The 22,498-nt window shown below is 38.7% G+C and overlaps 3 protein-coding genes across 3 annotated transcripts in view; all 3 read left to right on the forward strand.

Annotated features, from left to right (window-relative positions):
- The first annotated feature begins 584 nt into the window (after window positions 1-584).
- Window positions 585-5,620, forward strand: tctn2 (tectonic family member 2). The gene is made up of 18 exons (XM_034148644.1): window positions 585-721; window positions 1,448-1,561; window positions 1,715-1,785; window positions 1,966-2,167; window positions 2,442-2,542; window positions 2,659-2,858; window positions 2,957-3,077; window positions 3,161-3,314; window positions 3,411-3,488; window positions 3,563-3,685; window positions 3,782-3,856; window positions 3,946-4,044; window positions 4,162-4,279; window positions 4,359-4,462; window positions 4,581-4,728; window positions 4,833-4,976; window positions 5,091-5,179; window positions 5,335-5,620. Exons 1-18 carry the CDS (start codon window positions 619-621, stop codon window positions 5,442-5,444), a joined length of 2,154 nt encoding a protein of 717 aa, XP_034004535.1. The 5' UTR covers window positions 585-618; the 3' UTR covers window positions 5,445-5,620.
- Window positions 5,621-7,540: 1,920 nt separating this feature from the next.
- Window positions 7,541-18,634, forward strand: atp6v0a2b (ATPase H+ transporting V0 subunit a2b). The gene is made up of 20 exons (XM_034148607.1): window positions 7,541-7,657; window positions 8,804-8,882; window positions 9,314-9,411; window positions 9,594-9,731; window positions 9,819-9,916; window positions 10,258-10,384; window positions 11,471-11,553; window positions 11,673-11,766; window positions 13,058-13,270; window positions 13,644-13,794; window positions 13,896-14,035; window positions 14,124-14,281; window positions 14,547-14,637; window positions 15,146-15,264; window positions 15,357-15,567; window positions 15,901-16,020; window positions 16,143-16,262; window positions 16,376-16,493; window positions 16,986-17,157; window positions 17,256-18,634. Exons 1-20 carry the CDS (start codon window positions 7,541-7,543, stop codon window positions 17,356-17,358), a joined length of 2,550 nt encoding a protein of 849 aa, XP_034004498.1. The 3' UTR covers window positions 17,359-18,634.
- Window positions 18,635-18,854: 220 nt separating this feature from the next.
- Window positions 18,855-22,498, forward strand: part of dnah10 (dynein axonemal heavy chain 10) — a 39,914-nt gene continuing 36,270 nt past the window's right edge. The window contains exons 1-6 of the mRNA XM_034148608.1: window positions 18,855-19,204; window positions 20,399-20,472; window positions 21,380-21,488; window positions 21,572-21,687; window positions 21,808-22,009; window positions 22,334-22,491. Of these exons, the coding sequence (XP_034004499.1) occupies window positions 18,973-19,204; window positions 20,399-20,472; window positions 21,380-21,488; window positions 21,572-21,687; window positions 21,808-22,009; window positions 22,334-22,491 (891 nt within the window). The 5' untranslated portion in view covers window positions 18,855-18,972. The remainder of the gene's footprint in view (window positions 19,205-20,398; window positions 20,473-21,379; window positions 21,489-21,571; window positions 21,688-21,807; window positions 22,010-22,333; window positions 22,492-22,498) is intronic.

Raw genomic sequence — 22,498 nt, forward strand, 5'->3', positions numbered from 1 at the left:
CTGGAAATAACATTTGGCTGTTGTATATTTTGTTGACTGTCTGATATAAACCAAATGTATCTGCTTGTTGCACCTTGCTTGTACAATGTATGATGTCTTGATGTGATTTTGACTGAAATTGTACCTTTATGCACACAACGAGCACACAAGTAGGTCTATGGAGGACAGAAAATAACATGAGCAAATACATGCATAAATTAAATACAGGAATAAATACAGGAATACAAATATACCAGAATAAATAAATGCATAAATACAGGAATACAAATATCCAAGAATAAATACATGGGGGGAAAAAACTGAAATAAATACATGTGTAAATAAATACAGGAATAAATAGATACATTTGGAAATAAATACAGTAATAAATAAACACAAGACAAAATTAATAAATATGGAAATAAATGAATGAATGTATAAATAAATGTATTCAGACTGTAGTTGCAGGTATGTGCTACTCCAGCTAAGATGGGAGCGCTGTTGTATATTTAGGTCGTTTTGTGTGTCCTGTTTCCCCAGAAGAAGAATATCTAGGATGTGATTGGTTCAACGTTTGCGTTGCCATGACATCACTAACCGTTTACAAATATGTCTGCTTTATAATCTGAAGTGAACCAAATGGCTAACGTGTTTGAATTATGCTTCTCCCGTTTATCTATTTCATGCCAGGTCACATATGTTATACTGTTCATTTCCTTGGCGCAACCTCAAAACATTGTTGGTAAGTTTCAATGCAAACTGTTTTACATTAAAACAGCTACCGTTACACTATCATCACAAAGCTAAGCTAACTAGCAAAGAGCTAACAACAAAACAACCGTGGTAACGTTGAACGTGTTTCAGTTTAATAACTAATTCAATAATTGTTATGAAACTAATACGTAAAGCAGGTACGAGATATATCGGCGTTATGCAGGGGTGGAAATATACACTAAGATATTGTACTAAATTAAAAGTAGAAATACCAAAGTGTAGTGTTACAAGTCCTGTATTCAAAATGTTACTCAAGTGAAAGTAAAGTAATGGCATCTAAATATTCTTAAAGTACCAACAGTAAAAGTACTCATTATGCAAATTGGCACATATATATAATATATTTTGGTTATAATAATATATAAATTGATGCATTTAACTGTTTATCAAGCTGATAAAGGTTGAGCTAATTTAAACAAGTTGTGAGTTAATCCAGTTATATCTGAAGTATTTTTTCAAGTGTTGATCCTATTGTTTATTATTAATCTCTATCAGCAAAGTCACCAAAGATACAACATAAAGCTTGTGGAGTAAAATTACACTATTTACATCTGAAATGTAGACGAGTAGAAGTACAAAGTAGCATAAAATGGAAATACTCAAGTTAAGTACAAGAACGTCAAAATTGTATTTAAGTACAGTACTTGAGTAAATATACTTCGTTACTTAACGCCACTGCCGTTATGTTTAACAGATTTCAAGCCATCATATCTCAATGCAACTGGACCCACGGTCACTGCACTTCTGCTCGGAAACACGTCTGACATCTCTCTGAATCTGAGGACAGTATCTCCATCTAATACGACAGGTCAGTGCGTTTTCTTGTATGGGACGTGTTTTCTAGCAAACATTTTTTGATTTTGATTTACTTGAGTGGTGTTTGAAAATATCAAGTTTCCATTAGATATAATTCTCCAGTTTAGTGGCACATAAAAGAGCTGTGATGTGTATTCTGTTACAGGAAGCATTGGCCTTCCATCATGTGTAGCTGAAGTAACACAGTGGGTGCTCACGAGGGAGCAGGTGGGGAAGGTAAGAAGAGTACAGTTGACTAAATCCAATCAAATAATGTTTTAGTTATATGCAGTGAGATATATTCATTATATATTATTTATTAACATCCCACGACTCATTCAGTAGAGCTCATATGTCATATTATAGTGTTAACACCAGTTTTTGTATGTGTCATGTTTGTTTCAATTCGCTCCCCAGACTGCAGTTCGGGTTCAGCTAAGGCTGGATAAAAGTCTGCGTCTGTGTGGTGATAATGAATCAGATTCAGACTGCTGTCCAAAGCCTCTGTGTGTCCTGGAGACCCTTCAGGTGTCTGCCTGTGTGGGTGGCACTCCTCAGGCATCGCTGCTGATCCAGGCCAGGATATTCGCCCGGTTGCTTCCTGCTCATGCTGGATCTGGTAATTAAAACTGTGCCCATCATAATGAGCCTACATGCTAAGGACGTCTCCATATTTATCCTGATATATAAATATAATTCACAGTTTCAGAGAGTCGTTTAGGTTTCAAGTTAATCTTCTCTTTCTGATCCTCTTTTATCCAATATTTTTTATTTATTTAATATATTTTACCGTTCCTGTCCACACCATGTACATTTTGTCTTATTTTGTAGTAGAGAATGTTGCCAGTGTGAATTCAACATTTCTAATAAATATAAATCTCATATCCATTTAGAAAATAAAACAGTCATTCCAAACCAAGTGTACCAACCACTGGGCTCTTGCCCCTGTGACCTCACTTTTGGAGCATGTGATGTGCGCTGCTGCTGTGACACGGTATTTTTCATCTTTCACAACATTACTATCTTTTAACAAGAGAACAGTGCACTTTAGTCAAATATGTTTATTTTTGTATTAATCATGAATTACTTATTTGTCTTCCACTCACACAGGACTGTTCCTCTGAAGATCTGAAGCTGTTTGTGTCCCACTGCCTCCCAGGGCCCTTTGGAGGACAGGTCTCTCCTGCTTCAGATTATCAGTGCTCTGTGCAATCCTCGAAAAACTCCCCAGATTGGTTTCCATTTTTATGTGTCAATTCTCCGCCTGAAAACAACCCTTACCTCGGGCTCTTTTACCAGGGATACACAATGTGAGGAATCATTCAATATATTTGTTGATTATATCAATGAAAGTATTTTTTTTGTGTCATATTTCAATTATTGTTCTTTTGCCCGTTAACCTTTCTAGCACACCTGAACCGGGCCCATCCTTCCAAAGCCCTGTTTCGCCTGCTCCAGTGCCAGTTCATGTTTATATTCAAGGAAGTCCCATTTTCACATTAAATGACCAGTACTTCACTATTCCTCAGGTTAGTTGTGTGTATATTGTTATTTTATCTTTTTTTTTTTTTTCCTGAATTATTCTAATTCATTTTATATTTCTGTTTTACAGAAGGTGCTCGGGCAGTGTGTAAACAATGCACCTGTAGCATTTCTGAAGAATTTTGAAGTGAACTGTGTAACTCTTCTACGTTCCTGTCCAACTGGTTCCCCCTTACGGACTCTACCAACAGATTTGAGGATTAAAGTAAAGAATGGGCAAGGAGGTGTGTTTTACCCGCTAAACATAATGTAGCAATGTTTTGATACACTCTGGAGCTCTTTTTATAACTTCTTCCATTTTGTTTCTTCTTGTGTTTCAGGTGATGTTTTAGTAGACGTAATTGACGAAGTTGCCTTTGACTTGAGTCAGTTTATTTCAAGCACTGATGCCTTTTCAGGTAATTAAATTCAAACATATTCTTACCAAAACAAAAAAATATGCATAATGTTGAAACTGGATATTCCTCTGAAGATGAGGGGCTGGTATGTGAGAACGTGACCTTGGCGCTGGATTACAAATTGTACTGGGAAGGAAATGGCATCACAAGTATCACAGTGACTCAGACTGTTGGGACCATCACATTCAATAGTAGTGGTAAGTGTTAAGACTTGTCCATGATTTGGCTGATCATAGTTGATAGATGTGTTTAATGTAATCTGGACTAATTTCTGCTTTTCTGTCCCCAAACAGTGGCGTTAACTACAAGGTATTCTGCCATGTTTTTAAATGGAGAATTAATGGGTGAAACCAACTCAGGGAACCCAGGTGAGAACAAGATCATTGACTTTGTCCTGAGAATGGTTGTGGAAGTGAGTCTACATGTTTCAGTGGGTAACCAACACTTCAAATGGCAGGTTATCAGGTGGGAAAGCCTGTTATCGCTGGAATTGTGGACACTTTGGACAACAATACAGGCTTAGTACAGAGGGTGTCAATCAGTCTTTGGAAACCAGGTAAAACCCATTCTTGTTGGTTACTGGATCACTGAATGTGTCATAATTGTGATTTATGTGTAATTCAATCAAAATAAGGTGGATAAAGGAAACCTCATGTTTGAATCTACCTTACAGTGAGTGATGGGTTCTGTTTCTCTGCTGAGATGAAACCAATTCTGTTTGGGGAGAATTCCACATCAGGATGTCTACTCCCTGTCAGCAGACACAATCTGACTCAGTGTGATCTCCTGAGGTAAATCAGCATGAGTTCATGTTTAATCTATATCAATGTGTATTCTATTGAATTACATTTGAATGTATTTTTCCCATAGAGAGACTGTAACCTCTCTCCAGAATAATCTGATGACAGCCACACATGTGGCAAAGAGTGGGAACCCCGATGCTTTCACTACGACAGACTGGGTGAACATAAGCAGTGAGTCGATTGTGCAAAGAAACAATTCATGCAACGTTTTCGCGATACTTTTATTAAAGCAATATTAACAGTTTGATTTACAGTATTTTTTTTTAACTAAATGTTTTATACATTCCAGTCTTGACACAAAACTCTAGCACAACTATGGAAGACAGCACAAATTCATGCTATGGGGTTCCATCCCACCAGCATATCCATGTTTGGAGTCTCATCACAGGCATGGTAGGAGGCGTACCTCAGAGGGATATCCGTGCTTTGCAAGTCAGGTGTGTATCTGGTGTATATTCATTGAAACATACACTTTCAATTTTATTCTCATTGCAAATTCTAAATCATTGTGAATCATGGAGGTTATTTTGGTCATTTTTAGCTACAGCATGTCCCCCTGGACACTGGATTGTGGAGGGGGAGATGTCTCTCCATGTGTGGACCCCACAGAGACTCAGTTGTTCCCCATCACCTCCTCAGTCTCCTTTACTGACATTCTTGTCAACACAGGACCACCGAAAACCAGGCAAGACTGCCCTGATGTAATGAGGGTCGTAACTTGAGACAAATACTGTATACTGTGTATGAGCTGCCTCACTGATTCAAACCTAGACTGTAATGTTTTCTATTTTTTCCCCAGGTTTCAGATAAACTTCACAGAGTATGACTGTAACCGGAATGATGTGTGTTGGCCTGAGCTCGCCTTCCCCATCACCAAGTATTACACAGGTGAGAATGTATTGAATTCTAGATAATCTATCCTGTGTTTTATTTTGTACCGTAGTTGATATTTCAGGAAATTGGAACATTGATGCAAGAAACACTGCCTAAGTCCTGACCCTGACAGTACCATTGCTGACTTACTTTACCTTTATCGTCCCCAGGTGAGCCATATTCCCAGTCTCTGGCAAAGGGCCTTATTTTGGTTTTCTTCTTTATCACTGCTTCGATACTCGGGACTCCATGGAGACAAATCAGACAAGCATGGAAATAGTGCTGCCCTCTAAGACGCTTAAGAAATGCTGAGAAAATGTAGAGGAAGAAACAAAGACCTTTTAACATTATACATAGTTTATATTGATATTGTTTTACATGTTTTAGATATGTTTGTGGGAATGTAAATAATTGTTTTGGTGCACTCATTTGTAATAAAAATATTTTTGTATTGCTTGTTCCTTTAATATTATTTTGTTGACAGTATCTTATTTAAAGTTTTTGAAAAGTGGGCTACCCTTTTGTGCACTCCTCTATTCAAATTACATTTGTACATTTATCTTATCTAGTGGGTCAGGAATCAGTTCTGTCATTGTTTATTCACGATTTATATGTTACCTCAAGAGGTTATCCACAATCAATCATCATCATTCACATTTCTATGTCGGTAGTAGAAGATTGCGTTTTGTGACCTGTGTAGCATCCTATACATCACATGTAAGTGATTATTCTGATACCATCATGTTTCATCGGTTATAAACTGGCAAAGCTTTATTTGTCATTTATTTATCATCAATGTTGCAACCTTGTGGGGGAATGGCAGGGGCACATACACAAATATGACAATTTATATAATTTTAAATATTATTTGACCTAAACTTTTAATTCCCCCCCATTTCACACAACACAACATGGAGTCCACTATGGGCCAAAACTAACATGTATGTTTGCATAGTGTTTATGGCAGACGGATGCAGTGGGTCTCAGGAAGATATATAATAAAGGTGGGTTTGCTGCTGAGACTCCCTACACCTGGGAGTTTATTTTATATTGTTATTACTGTTATTATATAGTACAACTGACACTTTATTTTATATTGACAATGTTTACTGACATGTACAACTGACACTTTAGTTACATTTAAAATATTTCTATTTAATGTTATGTCTTGAGAGTGCAATAAAGAAAACCGACATGGCGATTAAACAGATCCTGTATCAGTTTTTCTTCTTTTGTTTTGTAGTGGGTTGCAAACAACTTTAAGGTGCTTACCGCCACCTACTGTACTTGTAATCTTCCCTCAGGGAAAAGTACTCCGGTGTGAACGCGATCTGTACTAAGTACCCTGGGGTTAAAAGCGCCAGGGCTCTTAGTGCCGGAACTAAGTACAGGAAAGTACTTGGTGTGAACGCGGTTACGAAGTCAAAATCTTACTTAAGTACAAAAGTGTTAGCATCAAAAGTATACTTAAAGTACCAAAAGTAAAAAGTATACTTAAAGTACCAAAAGTAAAAGTATTTATTCTGTAGATTTTCCCATTTCAGAATAATATTTCATTTGTTTTGATTATAATTATTGATGCAAGAATGTGTTTATCAAAGCTGGTAAAGGTGCAGCTAGTTTGAATGACTTTGTATACTGCAGGGTAGCTTGTGAATTTACTCCAGGTGTAACTAAAGTCTGATTTAAATATTGATAAAATGTCTGAATTGTAGTGTGGTTGAAGTACAAAGAAGCGAAACGTTGACTTACTCAAGTAGAGTATTGGGCCTTCAAATTGTACTTAAGTAAATTACTTGAGTAAATGTACTTAAGTACTTAAGATCACTGGTCAATGTTTGCCTTCAGTAGGGCTGGCTCAAACGCTGATGTCAGAGTGAGTGCGCAGTGCGCAGACTCCAGGGGGCGGTGCTGATTGGTCAAAGGTACGTTCACTGCTGTGGAAGTTCATATTCAACAGTGTGGAGAGAAGTGACGTGGAGTACTATGAAGATAACAAGCGGATGTCTGCTGAAAACTTCAGAAACTATGAGAAGAGTCGTGACTAGATATGTGGATGAGCTAAGCCAGCGGTGGTAATACCGGGCGCCTCAGGATTCCTGCTTCCACTTCGGCGGAACAAGTTTTGTATCCGAGTATTAACAACACAGTAATAGCCGGCTAGCCCATTAGCTAACAGGAACAGCATCGGCTGTAGCAATAGCTCTCTAAAGTCAGCGTCATGCAATTCATATACTGTATCATCACCAGAATATGATCACCACGAAGAAGGACATCACTCATCGCCCTTGACGTGCTTGTATCGCCGGAAACTGCAGTTGTTAGCTTGTATTAGCTCCTCGGTTTAGCAGGTAAACAACCAAGCAGACTGTCAAAATGTGCTCCCTGCTCCGGGGGGAAGAGATGTGTCTGGCCCAGCTGTTCCTGCAGTCCGGGTCCGCATACGACTGCATCAGTGAACTTGGAGAACTGGGGCTAGTGGAGTTTAGAGACGTAAGTACCGAAAAGACCAGTTATAATCTGCTGAAACTAAGTCATGACTCACTTTAAAAGTTCTTCCTGACTTGACAACTTTCTTACCTGTTTATTGGTCGAAGCATCTATGGCGGGTTTTACCAAAGCAGACTTTGCCACTGAATGCATGCAAGTCATAGATAGCCTATTGATCATCAGAGGTGGAAGAAGTACTCGGATCTTGTACTTAAGTACAAGTAGAAGTACCACAGTGTAGGAAATACTCTGTTAACAGTTAATTGACCAAGATTTATTTTTGTAATACTGGACGTGTAGTCCTGCTAAGTCTAACTATCAATCACAGAAAATCTATTAAATATATATTTAGCATATGTTAAAATGAAATATATAATGCACACAACTTTGCATGTGTTAATGTCAGTAGTGGAAGAAGAACTCAGATTTTGTACTTGAGTAAAAGTAGAAGTACCAGTGTAGTAATACTCTGGTACAAGTAAAAGTCCTGCATTCAAAATGTTACTCAGGTAGAAGTACAAAAGTGTTGGCATCCAAATATACTTAAAGTACCAAAAGTAAAAGTACTCATTATGCAGATTGGCCCATTTGTCTGAAAAATATATGTTTTGATAATAATTGATGAAATGTTTTATCAAAAGCTGGTAAAGGTGCAGCTGGTTTTAATGACTGTGTATATACTGCAGGTTTGACTGTGAATTTACTCTAGGTGTAACTAAAGTCTGATTTAAGTGTTGATTATATTTCACAACATGAATCCAAATCTGCAGAGTAACTAAATGTATCAAATACATGTAGTGGAGTAAAAGTACACTATTAACTTTTGAATTGTAGTGGGGTAGAAGTACAAAGTAGAAACACATTGAAATACTTAAGTAAAGTAAACGTCCCTCCAAATTGTACTTAAGTACAGTACTTATTGTAGTTAGTTACTTTACATGGCCTGTTGTAAAGCAGACTTTGCCACTGAATGCATGCAAGTCATAGATACCATGTAGATTGGAGGTGTTTTAAAGTGCTGCTGTAAAAAGGCCCGTACAGGTGGTAACTGTATTTTAAGTTCATGTTGGTTTGTACTGAAAAAATGTGTTTGACTTTAATTGTATCAAAGATGACTTTTGACTGTATATGTCTCCTACACATTTTCAGCTCAATCCCAGTGTTACCACATTCCAGCGGAAACACGTCAATGAGATAAAGAAATGTGAAGAGATGGAGAGGATCCTTGGTAAGGATACATTTTTCTTTAATATACAGTTTTCCAGTAAGGCAAAGTCTATTCATTAAGTTGTAGTTTTGGGCATGAAATCAAAGGATTTTGCCCCAGAAAGGTTTCCGATAAAGCTGTTATGGGATCGCAAAAGTGAAGCAGGAGTACAAGAAGCCACAGAAGACGGTTTCACTGAATTCAATTGAGAGCCAATGACCCTCCAGTCATGAGAAATGTCAGCTGGTTGTAGATTAAGTTGAATGAAATGCTGTCCTTGATTAACAAATCCCTTTATTATTAGATTAGGAGAAGAGAGTACCACTATGTTGGACTTGGCTTCAAATGCAGTGTTATTCAAAGGATGTTCATGGTGTTTGGAAGCGCTGAAACAAAACATAATGAAACAAATGTTGTGTGTCTTACAAAGTTGGCTATCTATTTTTTAACAGGGTACCTTCTGAGGGAAGTCAAGAAAGCCGACATTTCACTCCCAGAAAGAGACGTGAACCCAGTAGCTCCTTTACCCAAGCACATCATGTCTATAATGGTAAGTTTCATGTTTACGTATCAATTATGTGAGTCAATACCACTTTAACTAATTTAACATAGTTGAGTAATTTAATTATTATTACTTTGTTCTGCTAAAGTCTGTGTACATTTCCAAAAATGTAGCATCATTATTATTCCCTGTAATGACCATGTTCACTTGGTGTGTGTGTGTGTTCACAGGAGCAGCTGCAGAGATTGGAAGTGGAGTTGGGTGAAGTCACCAGGAATAAGGACAAGCTGCAGAGGAATCTTCTGGAGCTGACAGAGTACACACACATGCTGCGCATCACACGCACCTTTGTGCAGAGATCAGTGGAGGTTAGTGTGTCATTCTGTAACGTGCCTCATACATCTAAACTTGTGATTTAGACTTTTTTTCTTCAACCCTTTTTTCTTTACCTTTAGCGAGAACCCCTACAAGCTCAGTATGAGGAGTTTCCCTTCCTTGAGAAAGACACAATGCTGGAATACAGCAGCATGCAAAGACTTGGAGCCAAATTGGGGTGAGGAACGATCTCTGCAGCCCAAAAACCCCAGTTATAGGTGTTGGTGAAGATGTTCACATGTTACCCTCATCCCTGTAAATCTCTGAGCTTTGGAGTTTAAATGTTAAGCAAGCATTAATAGTTTAACCTGCAAAAGTAAAAACAATATTATCTTATTTCATATCAAATGTTTTCTCTTTGTTGATGCAACTGCGCTCAAGTTGATTTATTTTGTATTTGTCCAGTATAACAAATGTTTAAGATGTTTTGTTTATACTTTATGTTATTGTGTCATCACATAATTCTTGATATTTTCAACAAAAGGTTGGTTTGTGAATGTTTTGCTCGTTCTCTCGCAGGTTCATTTCGGGGCTTATTCAGAGGACAAAGATCCAGGCGTTTGAGCGAATGCTTTGGAGAGTGTGTAAAGGCTACACCATCCTCAGCTACGCAGAGGTCGAGGAGTATCTGGAAGACCCTGACACAGTAGGTTCCTCAAAGCTAACATTGGCTTTGATTTGGGCTAAAGTTTCATTACTTTTGTTATGTCTTCTCCCTATTGCAGTGTCAGATGAACATATCAGCAAGGGAGGCTGAAGAAATATGTGCATGACATGCATATGTTCTCTGTTCCTCAGAGGCAGGGAGCTTAATTTGAATCAAGATAACAAACGTATTTAATGTACACACATTGGGCCTCATCTAAGAAACAGATGGGATCTTAACTTCTATGTCTGCAAACGAAAAGGACTTTTGGGGGACATCAATTCTGTTCTTCAATATTTTTTTGTAGTCAAGAGCGACATTATTGTGCATTTAAAACAATTCTTAAGCTGATACACATAAATCTTTTGTGCCATGTTCAAGGCAATGACATTGCAAAGGAACCATCATTTACTTTTGTACAATATTATTACATTAAAAAATATTCCAATGCAGTTTGTATTGTTAACATTTCAATCATTTTGATATGACAGCAATTTAGCATGATAACATTTTTTAGAGTGATTCCAGATGTAAAAATAAAAATCCTGCCACTCTGGCCAAAAGCAATTTGTTAAAAAATGTAATAGGACACAATTGAAGATAACATTGCATAAATCTCCTGTTTTAACCCAGAGTGAGTGCTGTGATCTTGTCTGTTCACAAAGAGTGACAGCTTAATCCACTTATCCATTTCCTCTGCTTGACTAGAAGGCAGTCATGCAGGGCTGCAACTGATCACTGTTGGAATGTCAGGACATTTACAAGCAATGTAAACATGAGTTACCAGTGAGCAAAGAGGATTTCTGACATTAAGATTTAAAAAAAATGCCAGTTGTTTTCCAAAAAATCAAGTAGTGCGGTGCTTTTCTACTGCATTTTCGAAAAGTCAAAAATGATCCTTCAATACAAATGACTCCTAATTCCTATGTTTTGGAAATGAACAGCTTGATGTTACAAACAAACATTAATACATCATTTTGTGAAATCACTTTCTCTGGGCCCATTTATTTTATTGTATTATTAATGGATGAAGCGACGGGGCCTTTTCATTGATTTATAACACTTCCGTTCATTCTCTATCTGCAGGGGGAGCCTTCCAAGCGTGTGGTGTTCCTCATCTCTTACTGGGGAGACCAGATCGGACAGAAAGTGAAGAAGATCTGTGATTGGTAATTATTCCACAATACTTGTTGTTGCTCTTTTATTGACAGAAAATGACTGCTATCTGTTTTTAGTTGTAGTAGTTGTAGTGATGAGTTGTTAATAACTTACTTTTCTCCCTCCACAGCTACCACTGTCACTTGTATCCGTATCCCAGTAGCAATGAGGAGAGAAATGATGTTGTGGAAGGACTAAGAACTCGCATTCAGGACCTGCACACAGTATGTCTATTGTCTATTATCTAATTATGCAGACCTTTAAACAGTGACAGGAAAAACTGGCAGTTTGTCAGTCATTCACTAAAGGCTTGATATCTGACTGTTCAAATATACGCTTGATCATTTTCAACAATGAGCTCTCAAGAGGCGCTTTCCCACCAAGTACTTTGCCGTACTTAGTTCATGAGAACTTAGTTCATCAGAACTCTTTAGTTCTGATGAACTAAAGAGCAGATCGCGTTCACACCGGAATAAGTTCCTGAGGGAGGATTAGGCAAATGAAGCCGCTGACGTCACTTCTTCTTCTTCTGCTTTGGGTTTACTGGCAGGCCGCAAACAACTTCACGGCGTATACTGCCACCCGAAGTCCCCGGTCGGAAGTCCCCGGAGTTGGGGACTGGCTTCAGTAGAAGCTGCTGGGACTCCCAGCAGCTTCTAATGAAGCCTCCTCATCACTCCACCGCTCCCATGTTTTATTTTGTGTTGCCATAAGTTAGTCTCTCTGCGTTTGTGCGCTGGGCTAATGCTAATGCTAATAATGCTAATAATGCTAATGCGAGCAAATAAAATGGCGGCTTCACAACACTTTTTGGGAGTTTTACGGGGCGTGGTTTGCAATCCGCCCAGCCAATCAGAAATGGGAACCTTTTTCTCCCACGAAAGTACCTGCTCTCTAGCAGGGACTGAAAAGGGGGTGGAAAGGTTCTCATGAACTAATTTCTAGTTCCGGATTTTTTTTGGTGTGAACGCACTTTTTCGGAACTATATCGGAACTATACTGGGAAAAGTACTCCGGTGTGAAAGCGCCTAATGAGTTATTTTTCCCAGTTTCAAGAAACATCCAACACGAGCTTGCACATTGCCGTGTTTTTACTGAATCTTGAAATGGCTGATTTATTTTCTAAAATATGAACCCAATACAATTCTTTGAGCCAGACTTGGCAGCTATGGGTTCTGTTGAGTGAATAATGTGGTAGCTTTATCCCACTGTGACGAAAAAAATAGAATTGCACTCACCCCCTGTAGCACATGATCAACATGAGACCTCGGCTGGAAAGGTTTTTTCTTTCATGCGTGGTTTTTTTCATCCACTCCCCTTTCTTTCTCTGCTCTTTGTCTTAATAATTCACACATAAAAACACTCACAAAAGCTTTTTGTTTAAATATAAGTGCATCTTTTTCTTTGTTCATGTACGTTTAAAAAAGGGTCAAGGTTTGTAAATGTTGAAAGTCTTGAATATCTTTTAGATTCTGAACACCACTAAGCATCCTGTTTACCTCTCACCGTGTGCAGGTACTCCACAGGACAGAGGACTACCTGAAGCAGGTTTTGATGAAGGCCTCAGAATCCGTCTACACCTGGGTCATCCAGGTCAAGAAGATGAAGGCCATCTACTATATTCTGAACCTGTGTAGTTTGGACGTTACTAACAAGTGTCTGATCGCTGAGGTGTGGTGTCCTGTCGATGACATTCCCACACTGCAGAGGGCCTTAGAAGAAGGATCGGTGAGGAAACTCCAAACAGCACTGCTCTATTTCTGACTTTGGCTCCACCACAGGCTTTCTGTTTATTTAACCAGGACATTTGCTCCATGAAATGTTGTATTGTTATCATTAGATTACTGAATGAGGCATTGCTTTTATTTATCCCTGTTTAGTTAAAAGACAGGATTTCAGGAGGGCACTGAAAGGCCACTATTCATTCAGTTTGCAGGCTGCAGAGGACAGAGTGTGTACTTGGGTTAGAGATAAACAAAGACGAGGGTTCTTTATCATGTTTCCTTTTATCTGCATGTATTGTTTTTCTTTTACCAAATGCTTCAAGACATGGTATATTACGTTAAAGGCAAAATGCTAACATTATGATGTGATATTTCAGAGAAAAAGCGGATCGACGGTTCCTTCCTTTGTCAATCGCATCCCCACCAACGACGCCCCCCCCACACTGATAAGGACCAACAAATTTACCTCTGGCTTCCAGAACATTGTGGACGCCTATGGAGTGGGCAATTACAGAGAAGTTAACCCCGGTGAGTGGGATCCTTTGTTTCTTTTATGTGACGGCAACATGATTGTGATTGTAGACATCAGAAAAATTAAGTGTTTCTTTTCTCCTCCTTCTAAATTGCAGCTCCTTTCACAATCATCACTTTCCCATTCCTGTTTGCGGTGATGTTTGGGGATCTGGGCCATGGAGCGATCATGGCTCTGTTTGCTCTCTGGATGGTGCTGTACGAGAACAACCGCAAACTTAAAAACACCAGAAATGAGGTGAGCAGAGTACTCCAAAGTTATTTTTGACCTGATACTCATTTGTGTGACATACAGCATGTTCAAAGTGTAACTGATGTGTGTGCAGATCTGGAACACATTCTTTGAGGGGCGTTATATCATCCTGATGATGGGCCTGTTCTCCATCTACACTGGCCTGATTTACAACGACTGCTTCTCCAAGTCCCTTAACATCTTTGGTTCTGGATGGAGTGTGAAGGCCATGTTCACAGAGGGGGTGTGGAAGTGAGTTTGTTTGTAGCCTTTATTTATCCAGGTAAAAAAATCCCATTGAGATCAACGATCTCTTTTACAAGGGAGACCTGCCGTCTAGAAGGAATTCATTCTTCATTGTAACAGTAAAAACAGCTAAGCAGGCAAAGAAAGTATTTACTGTGAAGAAGTGTTATAAAGAACCTACTATAGTTGTTTAAGAAATAAAACCGAGAAGTCTTATGGATTACTTTCACATTGACCTTCATTTGATACTGTTTTGTGTGTGTTCCCACAGGATTGCTGATATCCGTGGGAATCGTTTTCTCACACTAGATCCAAATGTTACGGGAGTTTTCACTGGACCGTACCCTCTGGGAATCGACCCGGTGAGTATTAAAGGACTAGTCATCATGAATGACATGATTTATCCTATAAAACCTCATTTACAAGATGGGCCTGATTGCTTCTCATCATTGTGATGTTGTTATAGAGCAAATGTCCTACTTAGAATCACAATAAACACATCTCCAGGATATGTGCACTTAAAGTTTCACATGCACTCATACACAAGCACATTATTCTGTCTCTACAGCTGCACCCTTTTCTACTGACAATAATTCCCTAAGATCAGGATTTGAGCAAATACTAATTATTTATTCATTAACAATCAGTAAGAACAATAATGACAAAGGAACAACCATTAATGTGGAATAGCCATGTCTGGTGCTGATACAGTAAATAAGATCAGTATTAGTAAACACTTAGTTATTGGCTTGATTATTGGTCAAATATTTCACCCCCTAGTGTGGAAACAAAGAATTGTGTTAAATACCTGGACTCAAAATCACATTTTATAGAATATAAAAATACAATCTGTCATCTTTCTGTGCACAGATCTGGAACTTGGCAACCAACCGGCTTACATTTCTGAACTCGTATAAGATGAAGATGTCAGTAATATTGGGCATCATACACATGAGCTTTGGGGTAATCCTCAGCACTTATAATCACTTGTAAGTAACTTTTTTTTTTACATTGAATGCACTTATGTTTGTTTGATTATATCGTTTTTAACAGCCTGTCTTATTTTTGTCATCAAAAACAGGCACTTTAGGAAGAAGTACAACCTCTACTTGGTATTTCTCCCTGAGCTCCTCTTCCTGCTGTGTCTGTTTGGCTACCTGGCGTTCATGATAATCTACAAGTGGCTGATGTTCACTGCTAAGGACTCCCGACTCGCTCCAAGCATCCTCATCCACTTCATAAACATGTTCCTCATGCAGGGGGACGGAATGCAGCCCCTCTACCCAGGACAGGTGAGAAACTAATATAAAGCACCATTTCTGCAACAGTGTAAATCATGTCCTTGCTCTGAGTAAAGTGATAAAGTCTAATGTTGTTTAAAACACACATTAAACGTCACTGAGAGCTTGCTCTGTATTTATTTAGAATTAACAATATGTAGTTATCTATCAAATGTATTGTAATTAAAGCTATGGTTTTTTCACAATGTTATTTGAATATGCTTTCAGTAAAAACTATACAATGTAAATTAATGAATCTGAATTAAATGTGTTTTAAAATAATATAAAAAAATGTGGAGATGTCACCGAGACGGATCATAACAATATGTTGTTTGCTTCTTGTAGACTGGCCTGCAGGTGTTTCTGGTGGTCATTGCTGTTCTCTCCGTGCCTGTCTTACTCCTGGGGAAACCTGTCTACCTTTACTGGCTTCACAACGGCAGCAACCGCATAGGGATGTACAGGGTGAGAGTTCGAAGTGCATGTCTGTGTGTGATCGTTTGCATACTGTGTGAAATACTATTCCAAATATTTGATCTCTGACTGTGAAATCTAAAGGTTTGAGTAACTTCTCTGCGTGTTCTCAGGGATATGAGCGTGTACGGCGTAACAGTGAAGAGGAGCTCTACCTGATGAGGGCTCATGACATGGAGGAGGGCAGCGGCCACAGTGATCTCTCCACCAGTGGAGAGCGCCCGACAGAGGAGGTCAGCTTAATCACACAACTAGATAGTTACCTGTTCATCTTAAACGTGCTAATGAGCAACCATTGATTTGTGTCTCTAGTTCCTTCATTGACTTTGTTTTGTTTTTGTCATAGTTTGACTTTGGAGATGAGTTCCTTCATCAGGCCATTCACACTATAGAGTATTGCCTGGGTTGCGTCTCCAACACAGCCTCCTACCTCAGGCTCTGGGCTCTGAGCCTGGCACATGCCCGTGAGTATGATGGTTTACAGTACACTCAGTTAGTCGATCCCTATTTCAAACCTGTGAAAACACACACCAAACACAGGGAGTGTACACAATTAAATATAACCCAAAAGTATCATTATTTGTATAGGTTTTGTTTCAAATCAAAAGGCCATTTCACATTTGAGAACAACAATAATGTTCTTGTGAATGTCAACCATCAGAATGAGAGATGATAACCACATTGTGTTTGTTCCCTTTTGAACTGAGGAATATTACCACATTATGTACATATGACTACCAATTATAATTAACCTGTGATAAAAGTGTTGCTGAACAAATCTGATTAAATGATCTGCAGGACTTGAAAATGACGTTTTTGGCATCATTATGGACATAAGTAGAAGTACATCGGAGTAAACAAATGCAGAACCAGACAGACCTGAGATCAGCCTGAATGTGCTTTTTATCACTTTGCTGTAATTTGATTGTGCACGTTCTCTTTTCTTTGTTTCACAGAGCTATCAGAGGTGCTGTGGGCCATGGTAATGCGAGTCGGACTACGAATGGACACAACTCTCGGGGTTTTATTCCTAGTGCCTGTGTTTTGCCTTTTTGCCGTTCTTACTGTGTCCATCCTCCTGGTAATGGAGGGTCTGTCTGCATTCCTTCATGCTCTCCGGTTGCACTGGTAAGATAACAATAACCACCAAAGTACTTATGTCAATAAAAGGGCCTTGAATTATCTCAATGTTTTATATTCACAGTGGGTGCTTGTTTCTTCCTCAGGGTGGAGTTCCAAAATAAATTCTACAGCGGGACTGGAGTCAAGCTTTGCCCCTTTTCCTTCTCTCTCCTGCCATCCAGCTTTGAACATGACGGCTTACTGTGAAGGGAATCTGGTAATAGTTAGGTGGTTAAAGGAGCCAAAAAAAGCTGCTTTTAAAGATATGTTCTAAAGAAGTCATGAGAACATTTTGAATGTTCTTGTCATCTTTTAAACAATAATTGCAAGTGTATGTAAGACAGGGTGTTTTGTACCACCAGCATCAGTTTGCTTCACTTGAGGTTGAAATGTGAGGCTTAGATTTAAACGTAACTTGTATACGTAAAACCAATTTTCTACTGAGGCATCCTGGTTACAGTTGATGACACTTGTACATTGAAAAATATGTGAAAAAAGATTGAGTAATTTTAGTATGAGATAACTTAACAGGAATGAACACATGGGGTTTGCTATATAGACAGGATAAACATAACAAAAATAACATAAACTTTACCTTTTTTAAGAAAATAATATTATCCTCCATTTCTCCTCTGTTCCTAGGTTAATCAATTTTGGAATATTGTTTATATGAATACTTTTCAGTTTTGGCAGTTTTTGTTGCACTGATTGCCTTACAAAATTACAACCAAGCCACAGCATACTGTATCATTCTTCAGTTTCTCTTGTGTTCTTACTTTATGTTACCAAAACGCTGCGAAGGATCTGATTGAGAAGTGCCCGAGAAGGTGTGTGATGCTGAGATGTATATACTTTATAGAAATATTTTTTAATTTATTATTTTTTTAAATGATGTGTCATGATTAAATTCATGTTAATTGGGGATTTGAGTCGGCCACATACTGTAGTAGAGATTAACATTCCGAGCAGTTTTTGACCCAGCTTTTACTTTGAAAGACCCTATTGCCATCCAAATCAATTGCCCGGCTGTATTAAATCTTTCTTGGATAACGTTGATTTATGTACTAATATTAGGCACGAGAGGTTTTTTGCTAATTTGTAAAAGTTGTTAGAAGGGTTTGGGATAGATTTATTTTGCTAAATTAATATTGAGATTAATGAAAATTCACTGGCAAAACACTTGCATACAACATATTTCTGAAAGTCATAACCATGTGTGTAAACTTTCAACAGTGGATCAATATGGTTTATAATCTTGGCACAAGTGGCGGTCGCTTTTTTATAAGTGATGTTTGTTTACCACCTGTTTGCCTGTAAGCTTGTTTTAGGGGTTGGTTGAAGGGGTAACATGTCTTCTAATTCAGGCCTAATCTTGCCATTTTGTTTTATATTCAGAATCAAAATTCATTGACAAACACTCCATGTTCATGTTCTTTGAGAAAATCATCCTTATGTCAATAATAAATTGTGTTTTTTTAAAGTTGTTCTATCCATCAAAGACCATAACTGATTTGTATTAGCCTCTACCCTTCCAATTGTTTTATTTCGTTTATACTTCAGATCCTGATTAATAACAAAAGTGTGTAACTGTCATTTAGCTATTAGCTTACATCCGGGTCACACAATGTCTCTTATTGATCATAATGTCCCACCCGACCGTTAGTTGTAAGCTCGAGACGTTTGGTGGTTACTATGGTAACGCCAAACTACATACGCTGCTTGGTTACCGCAAGCTTACAAGGATGAAGTGTCCAAGGACATTTAACAAAAAAAAGTAGTTACGAATCAATAACTTCTTCAAATGTTAACTAGGTGAACAATATGGTAAAATACGACGATTTACGGGTGGAGTGGATCCGGCAGTGCGTGACTGCCGGCTTCGTTTTGCCCGAAAATCCCAACCCTTTCGACGAGCTACTCGGTCGGGGAGATGGAGAAAAAGAAGAAGACATTCTCCGCTTTTTGGACTTTGTCTCCGATGAAAACTCGCCATCGTGTCTTCTGTTTTTCAAAACTGTAAGAGAGGAAGAAATTGAAGTTAACATTCCACTCGGTAAGTTTGCAAAAGTTTGTGAATGTCATGTAGCTATTAGCGTACATCCGGGTCACAGGTTGTTGATTATCACAGGTGGGAGAAGTACTCAGATCTTGTACTTAGGTAAAAGTAAATTTACCAGAGAGAAGGAATGCTCGTTTTACAAGTAAAAGTACTGCATTCAAAATATGACTCGAGTAAAAGTGAAAAAAATGTGGCATTAAAATAAACTTAAAGGTGGGGTAGGTAAGTTTGAGAAACCGGCTCGAGATACACTTTTTGTTATATTCCATGGAATGCTCTTAACATCCCGATAGCAATGAATATCTTAAGTGCTTTGACAAAAAAATCCATAAAAAAATGTCATCTGTGGAAGCCGTAGTACTGTAAAAAGCACGACCAATCATTTTAGCCGGCCCGGCTAAAATAACTGGATGGCCTACCTGCCTGTCAGCCTTCCATCTGTGCACAAACTTATCTTGTTCCCTCATTGGTTATGTGCGCGTTCGTGTGTGTTGGAGGAGGGGCTCTATAAAGAAGTGGCAGATTTTTTCCGGCTGTGTATTTTCAAATTCTAGCGATCTCGAGCCGGTTTCTCAAACTTACCTTTAAAGTACAAAAGTTAAAGTGCATAATATGCAAATTGACCCATTTCAGAATGGTATGTCTTGATTACAATTATTGATGCATTAATGTTAAAAAGCTGGTAAAGATGGAACTAATTTGTATTATTTTATTTACTGCAGGGTGGTTTGTGAATGTTACTGCAGTATATCTCCAAATACTCTATAATACCTTACAAAAGTGGCAAAACCTGTGTTTCACTGTAAAAGGAACCTGGTTATACTGTAAGTTGGTAAAAGGAGCAAGAAGAAGCCACCGGGGGCCTATTGATATCAGCTGTTATTACCTGTATGGAAAACCATACTTCATGCCATACTTCAATCATCCTCATGTCATCGAGTTGTGTTTTTTTAAAGCTGTTCTATCCATCAAAGACTATAACTGATTTGTAGCCTAGCCTAGCCTACCAAGTTGCAAGTGTTTTATTTATATATATTTATATACTTCAGATTCTGATTAATACATTTGGTGAAAAAGGATGTTTCCCTTCTCTTTTTTCCCTTGTCTTGAGGGAGTTTTTTAGTCCTTTATTTTTAAATGTGTTGTACATGGTCACCTATTCTGCAATTACACCCTTGATAACCACAGAAAGGAAGACAGATGATGCTTCAGATGCTGATTGCACTCCAAGTGGAGCAGAGATACCCTCAGACTCAGAGGAGGTATGTGAAGTAAGTCCCATACATGTGAGATCAAACTTTAAAGGTCCCATGTCATGGCCATTTCTACTGATCATAATTCCATTGTTGAGGTATACTAAAATAGATTTATATTGTGCAATTTTCCAAACACACATTGGTTTCTCATACAGCATCTCTGTAAACTACGTGTATTCACTGAATTTCACTCTCTGCCTTTAACGGCTCGTTGTAGCTCCAATAGCTCCAGCCCCCACCCTCTCTGTGAGCACAGTGTGCTCTGATTGGTCGGGACGTTGTGAATCACGCTGAGCTCCGTGGAGGTGTTGTTTCCTTGTTTAGCATACACAGCGAAACACAGCCAAACTCATCCTGAGCACACACAAACTCACAGCCGAAGTAAAAACAATAAGTGTGGCTTGATATTGAGTAAGAAAAAGGTTGATAAACGCTGTGAGAGTGGGTCTGCAGAGAGAATTTTGCCGCGATCCCAACTGTCTGTTATCAGCCTGCAGCCAGGGAGGAGAAATCAGCAGAGCTGCCTGCACACTGTGTGTGTGTGAGGAAGTCCGTGGATTGGTCAATTTGGACCAATCAGCGGGGGCTTAACGTAACGTCTCCGTGGATTGGTCCATTTGGTTCCGGGTACGGGGTTACGTCACCCCGTCCCGGAAGAATCAAATGGACAATGACGTATCTCCAACGAGGCGTTTTGGGGAGGTATTTTCTGTGTTAGAGTTTTACTCGCTACAGGGTGTACTTTGAGGGTTTTGACTCTGCACACCGTTTACATGCATAAAAACCTTCATAACACACAAGGGGACGGGTAATAACCGGAAAAGCATGACATGGGACTTTTAATTGTTTTCCTCTTGTGGTAATTGCTTTCCAATTGTGGATGAGTTTGACATTTCTTGTTTTGTGTTTCTAGGGGCTTGAGCTCCAAGTTGTTCGTCACATTGAGCTTCATATGTCAGTAAATGATTTCCCAAAGCAATTTGTGAAATCCACTGTGTTCTACTTTATCAGGAACACAAAAGGTGAGAAGACACATCAATATCATTCTCTCTCTATTGCACATGCAAATGATAAACCAAGATGTTATTATGTGTGTTTTTAATAGATACCATTGTTCAGCCAATGAACAAGAAGGAGACCCCTTCTGTGATGTGCAGGCTATTTACCATTGGTCGTCATAGTGGAGATCCCCTTGTTTCCCTGCATCAAAGACTTGTCAATGTAAGTACGAAAAAAACGACAAACAACCAGCAGCAACCATTAACATTGGGAAAAATGGTTACCATCAACATAATATGAATAAAACTTCTTATTTGATGCATTTGACATGTCTCTTTTCAGATGTATATACCCTTAATGACTGCCGAGCGGATGAGGGAGACTGGTGCCGGTTATGAGAGGGGGGAAGTTGGCGGTGGAAAAGGAGAAGAGGGGAGTCTAGCGAAGCCGAGTGGGCAATTCACGATTCGTGATGATTTGCTTCACAGGACGTACAAGTTTTTGGGCCAACTTGAGACAACTATCCAACAAACTCATATTGAAGGTTTGATTTATTTAATATAACATGGGCTCATTGTTTTTTATTTCAGAATCTATCAGAAATTGACTTTTAGAAAAACAAGTAAAGATTGTATTGAACTTCAAAGAGTTAAAACAATTCCATGGTATTCCCCAAATTCTCACATTCCCAAAATATTCTTCGCTTTCCCTGCTGTTAAAGGACTTTGTTTACTGTAAACTATTGGGAAGAAGTTCTGGTTTGGTTTGTAAATCGAGTTTAAAAAAAGCCTCAAATATACTGCTCATGTTTTCAATGCATTAGGGTTGATTTCACAGTTCAATTTCAAGATCCTTACCTTTGTCGCAGATGAGATTGTGCTGCACATACCTGAGCTAGACCTGGAGCCAACGGTAGACGTACTGCTGTCTGACCCAGAGATGGTGGAGAAGTTGGAGCAGTGTTTGATGAACTGGCAGACTAAGATTACCGTTGTTGTGGAGGAACAACAAAACAAAAAGCCACAGGTTTGTG

This window comes from Trematomus bernacchii, unplaced genomic scaffold, assembly GCF_902827165.1.
Source record: "Trematomus bernacchii unplaced genomic scaffold, fTreBer1.1, whole genome shotgun sequence".
NCBI lineage: Eukaryota > Metazoa > Chordata > Actinopteri > Perciformes > Nototheniidae > Trematomus > Trematomus bernacchii.